This window comes from Brachyhypopomus gauderio, unplaced genomic scaffold, assembly GCF_052324685.1.
Source record: "Brachyhypopomus gauderio isolate BG-103 unplaced genomic scaffold, BGAUD_0.2 sc40, whole genome shotgun sequence".
NCBI classification, from domain to species: domain Eukaryota; kingdom Metazoa; phylum Chordata; class Actinopteri; order Gymnotiformes; family Hypopomidae; genus Brachyhypopomus; species Brachyhypopomus gauderio.
In genome coordinates, this window is record NW_027506868.1 from 2,200,895 (window position 1) to 2,218,612 (window position 17,718).

General features: G+C 40.4%; 1 protein-coding gene across 1 annotated transcript in view; it reads left to right on the forward strand.

The window, feature by feature from the left end:
- Window positions 1-566: 566 nt before the first annotated feature.
- The window catches only part of LOC143485821 (uncharacterized), a 32,880-nt gene continuing 15,728 nt past the window's right edge, over window positions 567-17,718 (forward strand). The window contains exons 1-5 of the mRNA XM_076985422.1: window positions 567-8,714; window positions 8,950-8,994; window positions 9,082-9,162; window positions 9,248-9,373; window positions 9,461-9,725. Of these exons, the coding sequence (XP_076841537.1) occupies window positions 8,678-8,714; window positions 8,950-8,994; window positions 9,082-9,162; window positions 9,248-9,373; window positions 9,461-9,725 (554 nt within the window). The 5' untranslated portion in view covers window positions 567-8,677. The remainder of the gene's footprint in view (window positions 8,715-8,949; window positions 8,995-9,081; window positions 9,163-9,247; window positions 9,374-9,460; window positions 9,726-17,718) is intronic.

Sequence of the window (17,718 nt, forward strand, 5' to 3'; positions counted from 1 at the left end):
AATCAGCGCTCAGTAAGAGATTAAGATTTGTACGCTAAATGGCTGAGGATCTGACATGGCTGCAACAGATGTCTTCCCCCAACACCCCTGGCCTTATTTAGCCAAAGTGTTTGTATTCCTCGAAAAGAAGAATTATTCGTATTCCTCCTCTGCATTCCGAAGAACACATCGCTGTCAAACTTGAAAAAACACATCGAAGTAAGTTCACCATTAGATTAGTAGGTTTATATACCCCGGTTAATTATATCACATTGAAGTACACTACATTTAACAGATGCTTTTATCCAAAGCAATGTGCTAGTACCCGAATTGCAATCTGTGGAGATGCTAAGCGCCAGTTTAACACAGGAGACTCCCACATCAAACGTTAAAGCCGGGGACACATACACGCGAATTTGGCCAAGCGAAGCGAACTTCGCAATTTATTCATATGAGGGAGGCGAAGGCAAGTAAATATGAGCGAAGCAATATTATTAAAATTATTATTAAAATTATTATTATCAGGGTTAGGGGGCGGGGCGGCGGCATGTGTGTAAAATGTTGGCGGGGTGGCGGCGAGTGTAAATTGTTGGACACAAATTAAGTATTATGTCCCGATCGATCGCCAGTGGTTGGCGCCACAGCGAACTAGTAACTCATTGAATCATAGATGTAGATCAGAGGTAAATAAACTAGTTTTTTTTCAGTGTGAGAAATCGGATGTATGTGAAGTGTAGTGCGAGTGAAAACGGTCTCTGGTAAAGACAGTCAATGCGTGTGTCTCACACTCATTGCGTGAGAGTTGGCAACTCTGATTATTATTATATTAATTATTCGGCCAAGTTTAATATTATGAGTTCAGTTGGTAGGGCTGCACACAGTTCTAGTTCTAGGTGCTAGAGCTTCTAGCTTCCCTGTCCCGCCATGTGGTGGACAACGTAGAACCTCAGAAAAAGTCCCCCAAGCTAGGACTGAAGTGGCCAGTTCGAAATTATTGTTCTGTTTGGTGGTGAATTATGTTTTTATATAAAACTGTTTGTCCACTTGTCTACCTTTCTAGTGTGAATTATTAATATGGATAAAGTTTGGAGATGAATGTTGTGAGGATAATATAGGCTAGTTTTGTGTATTTTGTGTTTGCTAGGCAAATGTAAGGCACTGTTTCCTGTTCACCTTTTGATCGAGTAGGCCTAGGGGTTTTGATGTGACGCTAAGAAAAAAAAGGTTTTTACTTTTAATACTTAAGTATTTTTGAAGGCAGATACTTTTGTACTTCTACTCAAGTAAAAAATTGAGGTGAATACTTTTACTTTTACTTGAGTAATATTCAATGCAAGGTAACTACTTTTACTCAAGTACATAATTGGTGTACTTCGTCCACCACTGATAGCGATATTATACAATATCAGAGAGTGGGGGACAGCTTTGTGCCGTTGCTGAGATGCGTACATATAGGGGGGAATAAACATGATTTCATCACAGTATCGTATGATAAGCCACACTACGTACGTGTTACCAAAGCTCTCATAAACGATATAACCGTCGAAATCAAATCCGACCAAAATATCGAAGTACCTTTTCAATACGGGAAAGTTATAGCTAAACTTCACTTTAGACCTGTAAAACATTCATTCTGCATTTGAAGAAAAGAAAGAATGCATCAAACGAGTTACGGAGATCCTCAGATCTATGTGGACTACTATAAGCATCAAGCCGGAAATGGTCTTCCGGGCTTCCAAGGGTCCCCGGTCATGTATGGAGCGGGGCTCGGAGGTATGTTCAAATCGCTTTTTAGGATGGCGGTTCCCCTTATCAAAAGAGGATTCTCTATAGCAACGCCTCATTTAAAAACCGCCGCGAAAGGGATAGTAGGCGACGTGATTAGCAACTTTGTGGCCAAGAAGCAAGAGGGATCAGGACTCGCAGTCATTGCCCGCAGGAACGCTAGGTGTCCTCCCGGAAGACGCCTCACGTCATCGTATAAAAAACGCGACGTCGTCGCGAGTAAGGTCAAAGTGAAGAAAAAAACCAAACGAAGAAGAAGCGGTAAACGATCTTCCTCCGATAACAAAAGAAAGATGAACATCTTCTAGAACAGCTATGGCCTTTCTGCATAGTATGTCGGCCGAATGCGCCAAAACATAATTTGATATCTTTACTCTGCCTTACACTCAAACGAGTATCGAAAAGTACGCGTACGTGGAAATACCGCCGCTTTCATCCGTTGCTGACGGAGAAAGACCGTAACGTGCTCATCGACTACCAATAAAAAAAAAACGCATGGACACCGGAGAACTTACAGAGGTGATGAGAAGCTGTCGCACTTTGGAGAAAGTCTTTTCGGGAGTGGTTCCTTGCGACCGGCTACCTAGCGTTAAGCTGAAACGCTTTCCCGCTATGTTTGTCGTAAACACGCACCCCAGTCATATGCCCGGGGAGCACTGGTTGGCCCTGTGTCTGAACGATGAAAGGTCCGGAGAATTTTTTGATTCTTATGGTAACCCTCCAGACTACGAACTCTTTCCTAAATCTATTTATTCGTTTATGAAAAAGAACTGCAAAGAAATAAGACATAACTCAATACAGGTTCAGAGCTATGATTCCGTTTGCTGCGGCCCTCACTGCGTTTTCTTTTTATGTCAAAGGGCTAAAGGAAGATCGTTTAATCAAGTTATATCGAATTATAAGGACGATGTAAAAATCAACGATAAAATGGTTGTAACTTTTGTCAAAAAAATGTATACTAGACTAAATAAGAGATGTTCCGTTACTTGTAATCAGCGAGCGTGTTCCGGCGAAAAGTTTAAATGCTCTGTAAAAAATTAGATGTACGCCATTTTGTCTTTTTTGTATTTTTTATTAATAAGTTGTAATTACAATGAATAAATAAACGATACAACCATATATTGTTTTTATGTCCTTAATCAAACTTCACCCACGCCGAAGAGCTGAAAGTAGAATCAAAACTCGTTGAATCGGAACTCACGGGGAGGAAACTCGTCGAGTTTTTAATGGCCGACACTTTTTGACGTACGGAGTCGTTAGGAATGGTCGAATACGGCACATTTAGTTTAGCTACCGTGTGTAGTATTTCATTCCAGCCTAGGGGGCGTCTGTCGTCGGATATCTTGTGGGTAACCGTGAGGTTTTTAATCAAGTCCAGCATGTGAGAACCTTTAATCGTTTTCCCTTGGAAAATAAGCTCTCCCTCATCATTCCATGATGCCGTGTGACCCGATTTAGCTATTTTGTCCAAAATGTAGGAGCCGTTTTTTCTGGCTCTTGCCGGAACGTTTTCGATAATCTCTTTTACCATCTCGTCCTCGGTCACGCGTATATCTACCGGTTGACCCGGTATCTGGTTGATCGGTTCCTTGGGGAGGGATAGGGTTAATCGCCACGTTTCTTCTTCGTCTCTTTTAACGACGTTTAAAAATCTTTGCAAAGCCGCAGAGTAAAGTTTAGCCTTGTCGTAGGGATTCACGTCCGTCCTAGATAAAATGTGACGCATAACCGCGTCTAAATCATTTTCCACGGTCCGTTTTATATTTTCTTTACCCGTAGCCACATTTTTAAACATATCTATTTGATGTTGAGGAACCAAATACATCTTCTCCGCAGTCTCCATTATCCTTTGCCCGATAGCAGGTTGCTTATAAAGGGCACGGCTACGCTGAGCAGAGGGAGAAGGAAACCTCCGTGCTGGTTAATAGCTTTTATCTTTGTAGCTACAGAAGCTCTTTTATTCACAAAAAGTTTTATCCACTTTTTCTGTCTTTTCAAAACACGGTACTGTTTAGCGGTCGGAGGAATGTTCCCGCGGAGCAGATTAAAAGCCAATTCGCATATAGAAAGTATGAGTTCCGGCGAAGCCTCGTGTAATATAACCTTCCTACGTCGGGGTTGTGACTTGTATAAGGTTTTCAACACGGGGAGGTTTGTCTTTAGTCGAGCTGACATTTTCTTTTTCCGATGTTATTTGAATTTTTTTTTTCTTCTTGGGGACGTACACGACGGGGTTCTCCCAGGAAAACGCGCTTGACCTAAGACGTAGCTCTTCTGGCATTTGAGCTTTCAAGTCTACTAATAAATAGCCGTAAGGTTTAGAGGTGGCATCTTGAAAGCACTCTATAAAGTATTTTGAGTTTCCGGGGTACATTTGGCGCGCCAGTACGCTGATCTGCGACTTGTCTCTGGGATTTTTAAATAAAATCATGTAGTTTGCGTTCAGGTTGATGGTTCTACTAGTCTTACCTTGAAAGAAAAGATTTTGCACCAAATACAAAACACTCAAGTTTCTGTGATGCGTGTATTTTGTAAATGCTTTTTCAATCTCGTCGTTTTTGCTGGCATCGTTCATGAGATCATCCAAAATGAGAAGGTTAGTCCTATCTATAGGAAACAGTTGGTCATCGCACAGACTCGGGTATTCCTTGAACAAAGCGAACATTTATTTTGTTCGTCAAATCGTCGTACAGAGGTTGCCAACATGTATAACACCACACTATATTATCGGGAGCTTTAGACATTGTTTCATTACATTTTTCCAACAACTTTTTAATAAAAAAAGATTTTCCACAGTTACTGGGTCCACACACTATACATGAGAACGGTAGCTGAAATCATTTAATTTCATGTCTGGTAAAACATTCAAAAAAATAAATAAATAAATAATTAATAATAATAATTTTAAAAAAAAATTAAAAAATAAATAAAAAAATTAAAAAATAAATAAATTAAAAAAACTTACGTGACGGAGGAGGAGGTCCTCCGGGCAGTGAAGCATGTTCCCCACTGTCGAAACGCAACGAACTCGCTTCAGACAACGTTTCCCAGGCATTCGGAACCTGTTGAGTAATTATTGGAGGGGATTCTAATGCTGGAGTAGGCTCCCAGTCATTCATCGCTTGATTAATGATGTCATCATCTTTGAAAACACAAGATTGAATAATTTAGTCCAATGAGAATAATAATGATTCAAAATAATAATAATACTAATAATAATAAAATAATAAATACCCGGAGAACCACGAAAAGGGTGTACAATCGCATATATGCTATATGACGTCAAGATCCGTATATAATGAAATCTCTTGGTATTCAAATTCATCATCTAGATATTATGAACAATAGACATATTAATTTGGTAGAAAATGATCTGAAAAAAATCTTTATATAAGTTATATAGGATAACTAATGGAAGTTTTCTGTGAAAACTGAGATTCATTCAGAAATCATTACATTACATGTCCGTTAGATGGCAGTGTAGGATAACTAATGGAAGTTTTCTGTGAAAACTGAGATTCATTCAGAAATCATTACATTACATGCCCGCTAGATGGCGGTGTAGGATAACTAATGGAAGTTTTCTGTGAAAACTGAGGTTCAATCAGAAATCATTACATTACATGTCCGCTAGATGGCAGTGTAGGATAACTAATGGAAGTTTTCTGTGAAAACTGAGATTCATTCAGAAGTCATTACATTACATGTCCGTTAGATGGCAGTGTAGGATAACTAATGGAAGTTTTCTGTGAAAAACCAAGGTTCATTCAGTATGGTCTTATAATGCAGGGAAGACAGTTTTAAATGTAACGTTCAAACAATATGCAATTATGACGACTTATGATGTTATCTTACTATACATATTATTGTGTTAACTTAATATACATATTATAATGTTAACTTATTATTCAACAGTTGTGAAATATAGTATAAATGTTTAAATATTACATTAAAGGTTTAGCAATGTTTTATTACTTTCATAATAATACTATAGTAATTTAATACATTCATAATAACTCTAAAGTCTTACCTCGTGTTTGAGAAGTGTTCATCTTGTGAAGACTCGCTCAGATGGGGTATTGGTCACAGACTGAAACACCTAACTTCCTAGCCTCTTTTGTACATTTACTCGGGGTGTGGGGGGAGATGTATTTTGTTATAATACCCTGTGTGTGTGTGGGAAGACCTGAGTTAATTCATTGAGGGAAAGTTGCCAAGGCCATACAGAGATTGTGAGCCTGAGACGCCGAGGATCCTCAGGAAATGAGTTTTAAAGATTCGACACATTTTAGAGTAGAGATTAGAGCTGGGCGATATGGCCCTCCAAAAAAATCTTCGATTAATTTTTTTTAAATCCGATTTTCGATTTTAATAGATTTATTTTCCTCTACTAAAAAACTACAGATGATAAAGGAATGGTAAAAAAAAGTTTTAATTTATTTTTCACTTAAATTTCCCCTTTGAGGTTAAAGTGCAAGCAGAAACAAATTGTAAACAAGTGAGAACATTCAGTAACTTTTAGAAGGTTTTCTCCAACATACTTTAAGCATTGACACAATGCAACCTCAAACTTAAAATAAATAAATAAAACACACCCTCAAAAAATAAATAGATATAAATAATTTGGTGCCCTTTAATAAAATGGAAAACAAATACAATTGAACAATTCTTGCATGTTGTACTGACAGTCACGCTGTCTACATTCTGATTAAGAACAGGGCTCCCCTCACTTTAGCCTAAATTCCAGCACTTTTCAAACCTGAAACACAATGTAACATTAAAATTCGTCAGGTAAATGTTCCTTCCACTGTTTCTTTATACTACCACAGTTTATACTTTATACTACAATAGTTGCCAGGTTCGCTTTTTCACGCCAAATTGGGCTTGTTTGGAAAATCCAGCCGCGGGTAAAAATTATGGGGTCGCGGGGTGCGGTTTTTTGGTCTACTTTTGAGTTGGGCTACCGCAGGAGTTACAAGTCAACACTAATAATGGATCGCGATATAATACTTAATTTGTCTCCATTTTACACACTCGCGAGGTGCCCGGAGCCGCGCGCTACGGTCACTCGCGAAAGTATAATCCATTGAAGCGGGTTCGGTGACCGAGGCAGAAACTGCTTAATCCAAAATATCCCGCGGAGGGAAACTTTATTGACAGCGCAACTGAATAGCACTCTTCGCTCTCTCCCTCTATCGGTTTCAAACACCTTACAGCGAGGACTTGTTTGGTCTACATCTGACGCCGCAAAACCGAACCAACTCCAGATCACGGAGCTAGTTGCTCTTTTCTTGGACACAAGTTCCGCCGTCATGTTTGTGTGTGTGTGTTTTGAGGGTGGATGGGTGGGAGGTGCTAAACTCACTGAACTACGGGAGCCCACAGTGCAGCGTCGGTGGTGAAAATTAAATCTCAGAAAATCGATTTTCTTAAAAACACATCGTCCTTAACTGTAAATTCGAATTAATAGATAATATCGATTAATCGCCCAGCTCTAGTAGAGATAGAGGTTTAATTCAGCGTGTGTCTGAGACGTTGATGCCTCCTTCTCTCAGGAAAAGGGAGCATACGGACAATCGCATACCTCCATTGACTGCATGTTGAAACGTTCCCCCTCTCTCTCTCTTTAAATGCTTGCGCGCTAGACACGCACCCCGGATTGGTCTGTTGAGAATGCCTCCTCATTGGTTCATCAGAGTTTTGTTTGAAGTTACTCAAAGTAAGCATATTTGTGTGCGCATGCGCGGCTCTGTGTTACTAGGGATGTGTGTGTGTGTGTGTGTGTCTGTGTGTGTGTGACTAGGGCGCGTGTGTGTATGTGTGTGTGTGACTGTGTGTGTGTGTGTGCGTGTGTGCAGATAACGGTTTCCCTACAGCGCTAGTCAAGGTCATGTGCGAGCGCATCAGTATGTGTGTGTGTGTGTGCCTGAGACCCACTGTCTTTAGCGTTGTTCAGTGTGGACTAGGGGTTTGTGTGTGTGTGTGTGTGTGTGTGTGTGTGCGTGTTTGTGTGTGTGTGTCGCAGATGGCTAGGGTTACACAGCTCCGGAGAGTCGACATCAAAGAAGATCAAAATAATGTTTTAATTAAGCTTATCAAAACTTATCGAAACAAAATATCAAAGCATTGCTTTACACTTTGATCGTCTTGACATTGATTGATGTGATGACGTCACATGGTGGGGTGATGGGGGGGAGGGGGGTTCAACTAGAGGTCAACCTGTCACTTTGACATGAGCGGACCTATATAAATATATAACGTCCTGTGGTTCATAGCTGATATGGCTGTAGAGAGTCGTTTGATCAGGACCTTCGTGAGACCCCTTTATCTAAATTAGTTTAGATGGTCTGAGCCATCTAACGCAATTACCGTTGCAATCACCTGTCTGCATCGACTCACACAGATAGTGTCTTCCATGGAAAATAAATATATTTTAGATAAGTAAAAGTTTAATTGTCTTAAAATATTTACAACCTAGAAAAGTCTTGTGGATCGGCAGTTATCTTAATCAACTGAGTTCATGCAGATACGCGTTTAATTCATGGGGAGTGGCTTCTCGCGAACAAAGCAGATTTTTTACGCGGGATTTTCCCCCGTAAAACCTGCGTGGCTTTTCTGTATAAATTCATTGAGGAATGAGGATTCGTTACTAAAAACCAAAGAGAAGTGTATCTTTTTTTCTGCGTTGCCAAGAACGAAAAAGCGCAAGAAAACTATGGCATCTAACAGCGTTAACGGTAAGAAAGATTTTCACTATTTTCTAGAGGAGCCATTTACTTTTATTTTCATTGTAGATGGTCTGATTTATCTTTTTTAAATTTGCAAACAACATTTTATTTATCAATAACCAACCTCTTCCTAAATGCTATGTTTCTCACCGTTGTAATATATTGTTGCAGGGGGCGATGATCGTATGGTATCAGAAGTTGCTCGCGATGCAGCGAGTGAAAGTAAGTATTTTATTCAGCATTTACTTTTTAAACGTTTACTTTAAAAAAAAAGATTTTAAACGTTTACTTTTAAAAAAGATTTTAGAAGTTCTTTTACAACTGTTCGTGAAGGGGTAGTGGGGGGTGTCGCGTGTGCATCGCCCCAGAATGCAATGCGGGGGGCAGGGTGATAGGCGGGGTTTTGGGGGGTGCCTTAGTATGATTTAAACTCGACGCGCGTTTCTCTTCAAAACAGCTCTATGCATTTACCCGTGTTCCTGCGGACCGCCTTCAAGACGTCGTAAGTTAATTTACACATCGCGAAAACATTGACAAAATTTACTTAGTTTTTTCGATTACTGAGAGCATTTTGTATTTTTATTTACAGCTATAGTGTTTGGAGAATCTAGCGTGGTGAGGCCGGTGGCAATAGTGACACCCAGAATTCGTTTAACCCTGCAAGTACCTAGTAAGTAGAGAGAAAATAATTATATTTAATTATCAGTGATTTATGTTGTTAACTGTAATGAACATTTACATATTTTCTTCATTAGATACGCCTGTTGAAGAAGAACCCTCCGACGAGGGTAATATTTCGGATATTAATATCGATCCCGAGCAGGAGGGTTACGGGGCTCCGGATAATATCGAGGAATACGACGCTGGGTACACGCCTCCCGGTAAGATTTTAAAAAACAAAAAACGAATTTTATTTTACCTTTTACGTGGAATAATCGAAACTCATTTCTTTTATGTTTTGTTTTCAGCATCGGACTCCGAAGATGGATATACTGACGAAGAAACCGAGTCACCTTACGTGATTCTTTTGGGGAGTGTAGAGGAATACCCTACCGAACTTTTTATTCAATACATGCAAGCTAAGGACGCTGTGGTTTTCGCTTTGGAGGACCTGGGTTTTAGTGAACGGAACGGACCATCTGAAGCGTTATCGGGAGAGCTACACCGCAGTTTGTTCACAACTATACGCCTTGTTCAGGAGTTTTGGCGCATCATTGATCACATTCACACACGGTAGGCTCGAGCTTATTACCTCTTGTGTTTGTTTTTTTCTGAGTTTTTTATTTTAATCTTATCCTTGTTAGCAACATGTCTGAAGAATCCAACTATGTAAATACCGATTTAATCAATGTTGTAAATGAATTACCGAATGTAATACTGCCTGCTACAAACCACCGGGGTTTTGATGAGCCGCATAGCGTGCCTGATGAGTTGGATCTAATCAACCAGAGTTTACTCAGTTTACAGAATAATGTTGTAAATGCACCGTTTGATGTCTGACGAAATAAATCAGAATTTGATGACAATGGATGTTGAGAATAATATTGTTTCTAGTTGTGATTTTTCTTTGGGTCAGAGTTTAAATGTTGACGCTGATGAGGGCTGTTCTAATTGGACAGCAACCCGGTCTTTGCATGGGACACTAAATGAGCCCGCTAACTGCACAGAAATATTGTCGGATACACCCGTAGCTATTAGCCCCAGTTATAATGAGGCAGATTCCTTCAATTGTGTCGAGGAGCTGTCAGATATTTTAAATGATATTGACGGGGTACCGGCTGATCTCTCCAGCGATAACAGCTTGTTTGACCAAATTGAGCGCATGCTTGATAGTATTGAGGAGGCCGAGTTGATTAGCAACAAGCCTAACGCTCAGCAGAGTGGGTGTGGCTCTAGTTCAGCAGATTCTGACACTCGTATGGTGAAGAGACCGCGTTTTAATAACACCGAGCTTCGTAGAGCTATAAATTTTTCGGCTCTGATACAAAACGTTGATAGCTTTGCTGAATTTTTTGTAATGGTTTTGGAACAGCTAGAGGGGCTGTTGGCCGAAGCTAACCCCTTAATTTCTGCCGGTGACACGGTTACTGTAGCAATACGTGGTGATACGATCGATGTGGGGTCACGTGTACCTGTAGTCAATGGCAGGGTAGAAATGGATAATTTTCTGGCATTATTTGAAAATGCAATTCAAAGTAAAGTTGAAATATTATCAGATGATACATTACAAATCGTTATTCAAATTGTTCATGCCCCCAGAAGCGGAGCCGGAAGGAAGCGTAAATTAGCTGATCTGCTGGAATCAGAAATTGTTTGTAAAAAGTTAAGAGTTATATGTTTTCCATAACTGGAATAACTTGTGTTTTGCATTATGTGTAGTGCAGTTATTGAATCCAGAAATGAACATTGTAGACGTGGAGGCGTTGGCTAACAATTTACAGCGTGATGTTGGTCTAACTGCTGAGCATATGGTTAGTTTTGCATATACCGTTGTTTGAACAGCATCTGGGGTGTAAAATTGTGGTTCTGTATCGTGACAGGTCAAAGAAAGGATACAGTTTTTTTCAAACCAGCGAGTTACCTCATGATAGAACAATCTTCATGTATCTGCAAAAGAATCATTATTATGGTGTAAAGAATGTCAAGGCATTGTTGGGTAGTGAATATTTCTGTAAATTCTGCTATGCTACATACAGTCGTAAAATAGGTCATAAATGTGTTTACCACTGTAATGTTTGTCTTGACGCTGAATGCTACAAACGTAGTGAGGATAAGTTAACCCAATGCGTGGACTGTCAAAGGTTGTGTAGGTCACGTTATTGTTATGACGCGCACAAACGACAGACGGATTCTGTGGAGGGTAGTAGCTTGTGTAGCAGAACGTTTTACTGCCGAAACTGTAACAAGGTGTTTGACATACCATTATCAGGTCGCATGAAACATAAGTGTGCGGAGCCGCGTTGTAAGCTCTGTGGCGAGACAATTGATTCGTCACATGATCACCAGTGCTTCATTCAAACATTACCCGTGAAAGAGCCTAGTGAAAAGCTCATCTTTTATGATTTCGAATGCCACCAAGAAACGGGTAAACATGTCGCTTCATCTGCTGTATGGATTTTAAAGGGGATACTTGGACTGCTGCTGGAGAGGATTGTGTGAAGCATTTCTTCACTAGGTTTAGAAATAAGAAATTTTCAGGGAACACGTTCGTGGCTCATAATGCTAAAGGGTACGACTCGTATTTGTTGCTCAACTATCTCGTCAAGCAGGGGGTTGCGCAGGGCAGCAAGGTGATGTGCTTTACCGATGATGCATTCAATCAGAGGTTTATTGACAGCCTGTGTTTTCTGCCTATGAGGCTGGCAGCCATGCCGCGTGCGATGGGGTTCGCGACAGAAATCAAAGGGCATTTTCCCCACAGATTTAATATTCCTGAAAATCAAGGGTATGTGGGGCCTTACCCCGCCCCCGAATTCTACGATGTTGACAACATGCTGGGGAAAGACAGAGATGAGTTTTACTGCTGGTATGAGACTGTAAAAGATGGTGTCTTTAATTTTGCTAAAGAGATAGAATTGTACTGTGTAAACGACGTGAAGATTTTGAGAAATGCATGCATGATCTTCAGACGGGAAATCTTAGAAAACTCAAACGTTGATCCGTTTAGCTGCATCACTATAGCTAGCGTGTGTTTAAAAATTTTCAGAACTCGCTTTTTAGCTAGGAACACCGTGGCCATTCCTCCTTTGGACCTGTATATAAATAGACAGAAGACGTATTCTACACCCGCTATTCAGTGGCTAGAATTCTTAATGCGTAGCCAGAACATTCACATACAACACGCTCTCAATGGTGGTGAAGTATGGTTCGGCAGATACGCAGTAGATGGTTATTATGAGGCAGGAGATGGGTCAGGAAATGTCTTTGAATTCTTAGGATGTTTTTATCATGGATGTTCAAAGTGTTTCGCGCCGCACGTCCAACACCCCTTATACATAGACATGTCTTACGGGGAGGTGAGAGAGAGAACACAGGATAGAATCCAATACCTGAAGCACACCCATAAGGTACAGGTGACTGTATTGTGGGAGCATGAGTGGCTAGAAATGAGAAAATCTGATGATGTGAAATGCTTTCTCAAATCATTCGACATGCCAGAACGGCTGAACCCACGTGATGCGCTGTTTGGTGGGAGGACGAACGCACTCCACCTCCACTATGTGGCACAGCCGGGTGAGAAGATCGAGTATTACGATTTCACCTCACTTTATCCGTTTGTAAATAAGACAAAAACATACCCTGTGGGGCACCCAACGATCATTTTTAAAGACTTTGAACCGTTGGAGAATTACTTTGGCATTTTCAGAATCAAAGTGCTTCCCCCTAGAGGTCTGTGGTTGCCTGTCCTGCCATTCCGTGTGGGGGGGGAGTTGCTGTTTCCTCTCTGTAGAGAATGCGCGATCGCAGGGATGTCAAATTGCCAGCACAGTGATGCTGAACGGGCTCTAACCGGTACGTGGTCGAGCATAGAAGTTTTGAAAGCTCTGGAGCTGGGGTATACAGTTATCAGAATTTTTGAAGTGTGGCACTTCCCGGCAAGCTCTTCAGAACTCTTTTCGGGGTACATCAAGATGTTTTTAAAAACAAAACAGGAGAGCTCAGGCTACCCGGCATGAGTCAAGAACAGTGATGACAAACGCGAGTACATACGTCTGTACAGCCAGCGTGAAGGCATCGTGTTGCAGCCTGAAAATATTACCCAAAACCCTGCTAAGAGATCTGTAGCGAAGCTGGCTCTGAATTCTCTTTGGGGTAAGCTATGCCAGAGAGCTGACAGATTAAACACTACCCTTGTTTCAGAGCCTGAAGCATTTTTACAGTTCATGTTCTCTGAAATGTATAATGTCAGCAACTTCACATTTGTGACAGACGATGTGGCGATGGTTCAGTGGCGATATGCCGATCAGAGATGTTTGGATCCTGGTAATTCAAATGTTTTTATAGGTCTTTTTACCACTGCCTATACCCGGTTGGAGCTCTATAATGTAATGGGGAAGCTTCAGAGGCGCGTGCTGTACACAGACACTGACTCTATCATTTTTGTCTCTCGCGATGGTGACTGTAAACCTATGCTCGGAGATTTCCTAGGCGATCTTACTAGCGAGCTGGCAGACGGTGATCATATTGTGGAGTTTGTGAGCGGCGGTCCAAAGACCTACGGGTACCGCACGGCTCAAGGCCAGACGGTGTTGAAAGTTAAGGGGATCACATTAAATTACAACACCAGTAAAATAGTTAACCTGAAATCTCTTACGGATCTGGTTGATACACATGTTAAAGATCCGAGTGACTTCCGGTTTCGGGCAGTATGGCGTAGGTCGCAGAGAACACGAACTCCGCAGAGCAAGGTTATTTGTTACCTATGGTGCACATTTAATTTACTTTTTTCGCGACTGAAGCTTTGTTTTAGTTTATCTCCCCGATTCACTGGCTCTGTTTTTCCCCGACATCCCTCCCCTTGTCCCTGTTGGGTAGAATCAACACCATAAAGATGAATGTGTTGCCTAGATTTCTTTTTTTATTTCAATCTATTCCCCTATACTTATCTAAAAGGTTTTTTAAAGATTTAGATCAGCTTATTATCTCTTTTATTTGGAACGGAAAGCCTCCAAGACTGAGCAAATTAGCTTTGCAAAGATTCAGATCTGATGGTGGTCTTTCCCTCCCTAATTTCTCACTTTATTATTGGTCATCACATGTTCATAAAGTACTCAATTGGATTCATTCTCCTGATTTATTGTGGTGTAGACTGGAGATTCAAACCTGTGTCTCTTCTTCTCCACTTGCTCTACTCACCTCTCCCTTACCACTTAAGATTAAAAGTTTTTCTAAAAACCCTGTGGTAATCTCCACTCTTCGTATTTGGTGTCAGTTTAGACGCCACTTTAAATTCTTAACACCCTCCTTGTCAATGCCCATCTTAAATAATCATTTATTTCCCCCATCCCTTGCTGACACTGCTTTTCTTACCTGGCACAAGAGGGGTATAACATCTTTCAGTGACCTTTTTAGAGGCGGGACCTTTTGCACCTTTGCCCAATTGGTCTCTGAGCTCAACTTGCCTCCTTCGCATCTGTTTCGATATTTCCAGATCAGACATTGTGCCTTGTCTCTCTTCCCTAGCTCCCCTATTAGGCAGCCTTGGGATGATTTGTTGTCTCTAGACCCTTCCAAGAAGTCACTTATATCTGTGATGTATTTGCATCTTCTGAATTTAGACACACCTGGCATCTGTAAAGTTAAATGTGCTTGGGAGGAGGAGTTAGGCATCTCTCTCTCGGATCAATGGTGGGGTAGAGCGACTAAGGTAGCACAGTCTTGTTCACCTTGTGCAAGACTCCAATTGATTCAATTTAAGGTGTTGCATAGAATGCACCGTTCTAAATCTCAGCTATCCAAATTTTATCCCAGCTCAATCAGTGATAGGTGTGATAGGTGTTTGGGTTCTCCTTGTAATTTGAGCCATATGTTTTTTTATTGTCCAAACCTGCAGAGGTTCTGGTCCCGTTACTTTGATTTCATGTCCAAGGTTTTGGAGGTTGATATACAAATTTGCCCTAAGATAGCAATATTCGGCATTTCTGATCAATTATCCTCTCTTACCCGAGGTCAGGCACAGGTTTTAGCTTTTACCTCCTTACTGGCCAAACGCCGTATTCTTTTTTTATGGAAATCGCCAAACCCTCCTTCTTTTGCTCTGTGGCTTCAGGATGTGATGCAGTTTCTCAAAGTTGAGAAAATGTCATGCACATTGAAAGGCAATACTGCCTCATTCAATACTAAGTGGAACTCTTTTCTTTCCCATGTTGATTCACTTTTAACATTGCCGGCCGACTGAACTTATTTATTATTTATCTATCTATTCACTTATTTTTTTTTTATTTTGTTTTATTTTATTTCCTTTTATTCATTTATTTATTTATTTTTATTTATTTCTGTTTTTATGTGTGTATATGTGTATATGTTTATTTACCATCGTGGGTTTGTATGGTATGGGGTGGTTCGAAGAAATGGGGAGGACGAGGGAAGGGGTGGGGGGAAGAAGGGGGGAAAAAAAAAAAAGAAAATGTTTGAGCTTAGACAAAGTGTTATTCTTTACTTTTCTGTAATTATTGCTGTGATATGTTTGCTCTTGCTCTAAAAATATAATAAAAAAAAAAAAAAAAAAGATCCGAGTCAATCAAAAGAGCTCATGACATCACGAAACCAGATATGGCGAGATAAAAATGGTTTTCACTTAAGAAATAAACCATTATTGAAAAGATTCAGAGTCGTGTATGATAAGCGCGTACTTCTGTCTGATTTCTCCACTGTGCCTTATGGTTTTTGACATCCTTTAGTGGTCCTCAGTGTGTGGTAGGCGTGTTTAACTATTTAAGGCTGCTGGTAGGGAGAAACCCCGGTGTGTTTAATATATTTTTATTTTTATTTTTAATTGTTATTGTTTTGTTCTCTTTTCTGTACATTATTGTGTATATCTGTAAATATGAATCACTGTGATGGTTTTGATGCTAGGTTACAACATCCTTTTTCATGCATTGTAAGCGGGCCTAGCAATAGCGGGAAATCTTTTTTTATTAAAACAATGTTAGATAATTGTGCTGTGACATGTACACATGTTCCTGATAACATTGTTTGGTGTTACAGTTGCTGGCAGCCGCTGTATGATGATTTGCTGAAAAAATTAAATATTAATTTCATCGAAGGTATTCCAGCATCTCTGTGTGATGATGCGCTATTCCCTGTTGAGAAGATTAACTGGTTAATTATTGATGATCTGATGGAAACAGCGTCGAAAACTCCTGAGATTCAGAGGGCGTTTACAAAGTATATTCATCACAGGAATTTAAGTGTACTTTATCTGGTGCAAAATTTGTTTTATCAAGGAAAGGCGACAAGAACTATTAGTTTAAACACTAATTATATGGTTCTTTTTAAAAATCCGAGGGATAAACTCCAAATTAGTATACTGGCGCGACAGATGTACCCGAATAACACCAAATATTTTATGGAATGTTTTCTTGACGCCACGTGCCGACCATACGGGTATTTATTTATTGATCTCAAAGCGCCAACCCCAGAAGAGCTACGTCTCAGATCCGGTCTGTTCTCCTGGGAGAACCCCGCCGTTTATATCGCTAAGAAAAAAAACATCTAAGATCTAAATCATGTCTGCTAGATTAAGGAAGCAACTCCCTGCGCTAAAAACCCTTTATCACGCGACGCAGAAGCAGAGACGCGATATTCTTCACTCGGCATCCGACGAGCTCATTTTATGCCTATGCAAAATAGCTTTCAATCTCTTGAAGGGGAAGATTCCTCTAACATCTCAACAGTATAGAAAATTTAAAACCAAGAAAAAGATTATTAAACTATTTGCTAATAAAAAAGGATCAATTATCAACAAGCGCCCTGCCGTTAACCAGACCGGGGGTTTTCTTCTGCCGCTATTAAGCGTCGCCATTCCGTTCATAAGTAGTTTAATGACATCCCAAGGTTAAATAATGGAGACCGCGGATAAAATGTATCTGGTATCTTCGCAGGAGATTGAGAAAATTAAAAATGCATCCTCAGGAAAAGAAGGTATCAAGCAGGCGGTTGAAAATGAGATTGATGTTGCTATTCGCCGTATTCTAACGAGAACAGATCTTGACGGGTATGAAAAAGCGAAATTATATGCCTCCACACTTCAAAAGATATCTAAATATCGCTAAGCAAAACGATTCAGAGACCTTACGTCTAACATTGATCAAACCTCAGGAGACGAGCAGTGATTATGTGCATACCGTCGCCGCCCCAGTTAGCGAGGATCGTGGAGGTGAGGGTTTGGTAGCAGAGATTATTAATAACGTGTCCGGGAGGAATAAACAAAAGGCTGCATACGTTATGGATAAATTTTCAAAGTCAGCGGGTCTCACTGCATGGAATGAAAATGGCCGGTTTATTTTCAAGGGCAATACCGTTGAGGGGTCGCATATGCTAGACCTGATAAAGAATTTAACCGCTTCACATAGCGTGGCGGATGAAAAGAGACCTCTAGGATGGAGCGAGTTTCTACAAGTAGTGGCGATCTTAAATCTCCCTGTTTCAGCCATCCCTAATGTTGAAGTGCAGCGTAAAATTTCTATATTAAAGACTAAAAATAGACGTGGTACACCTGCATTTA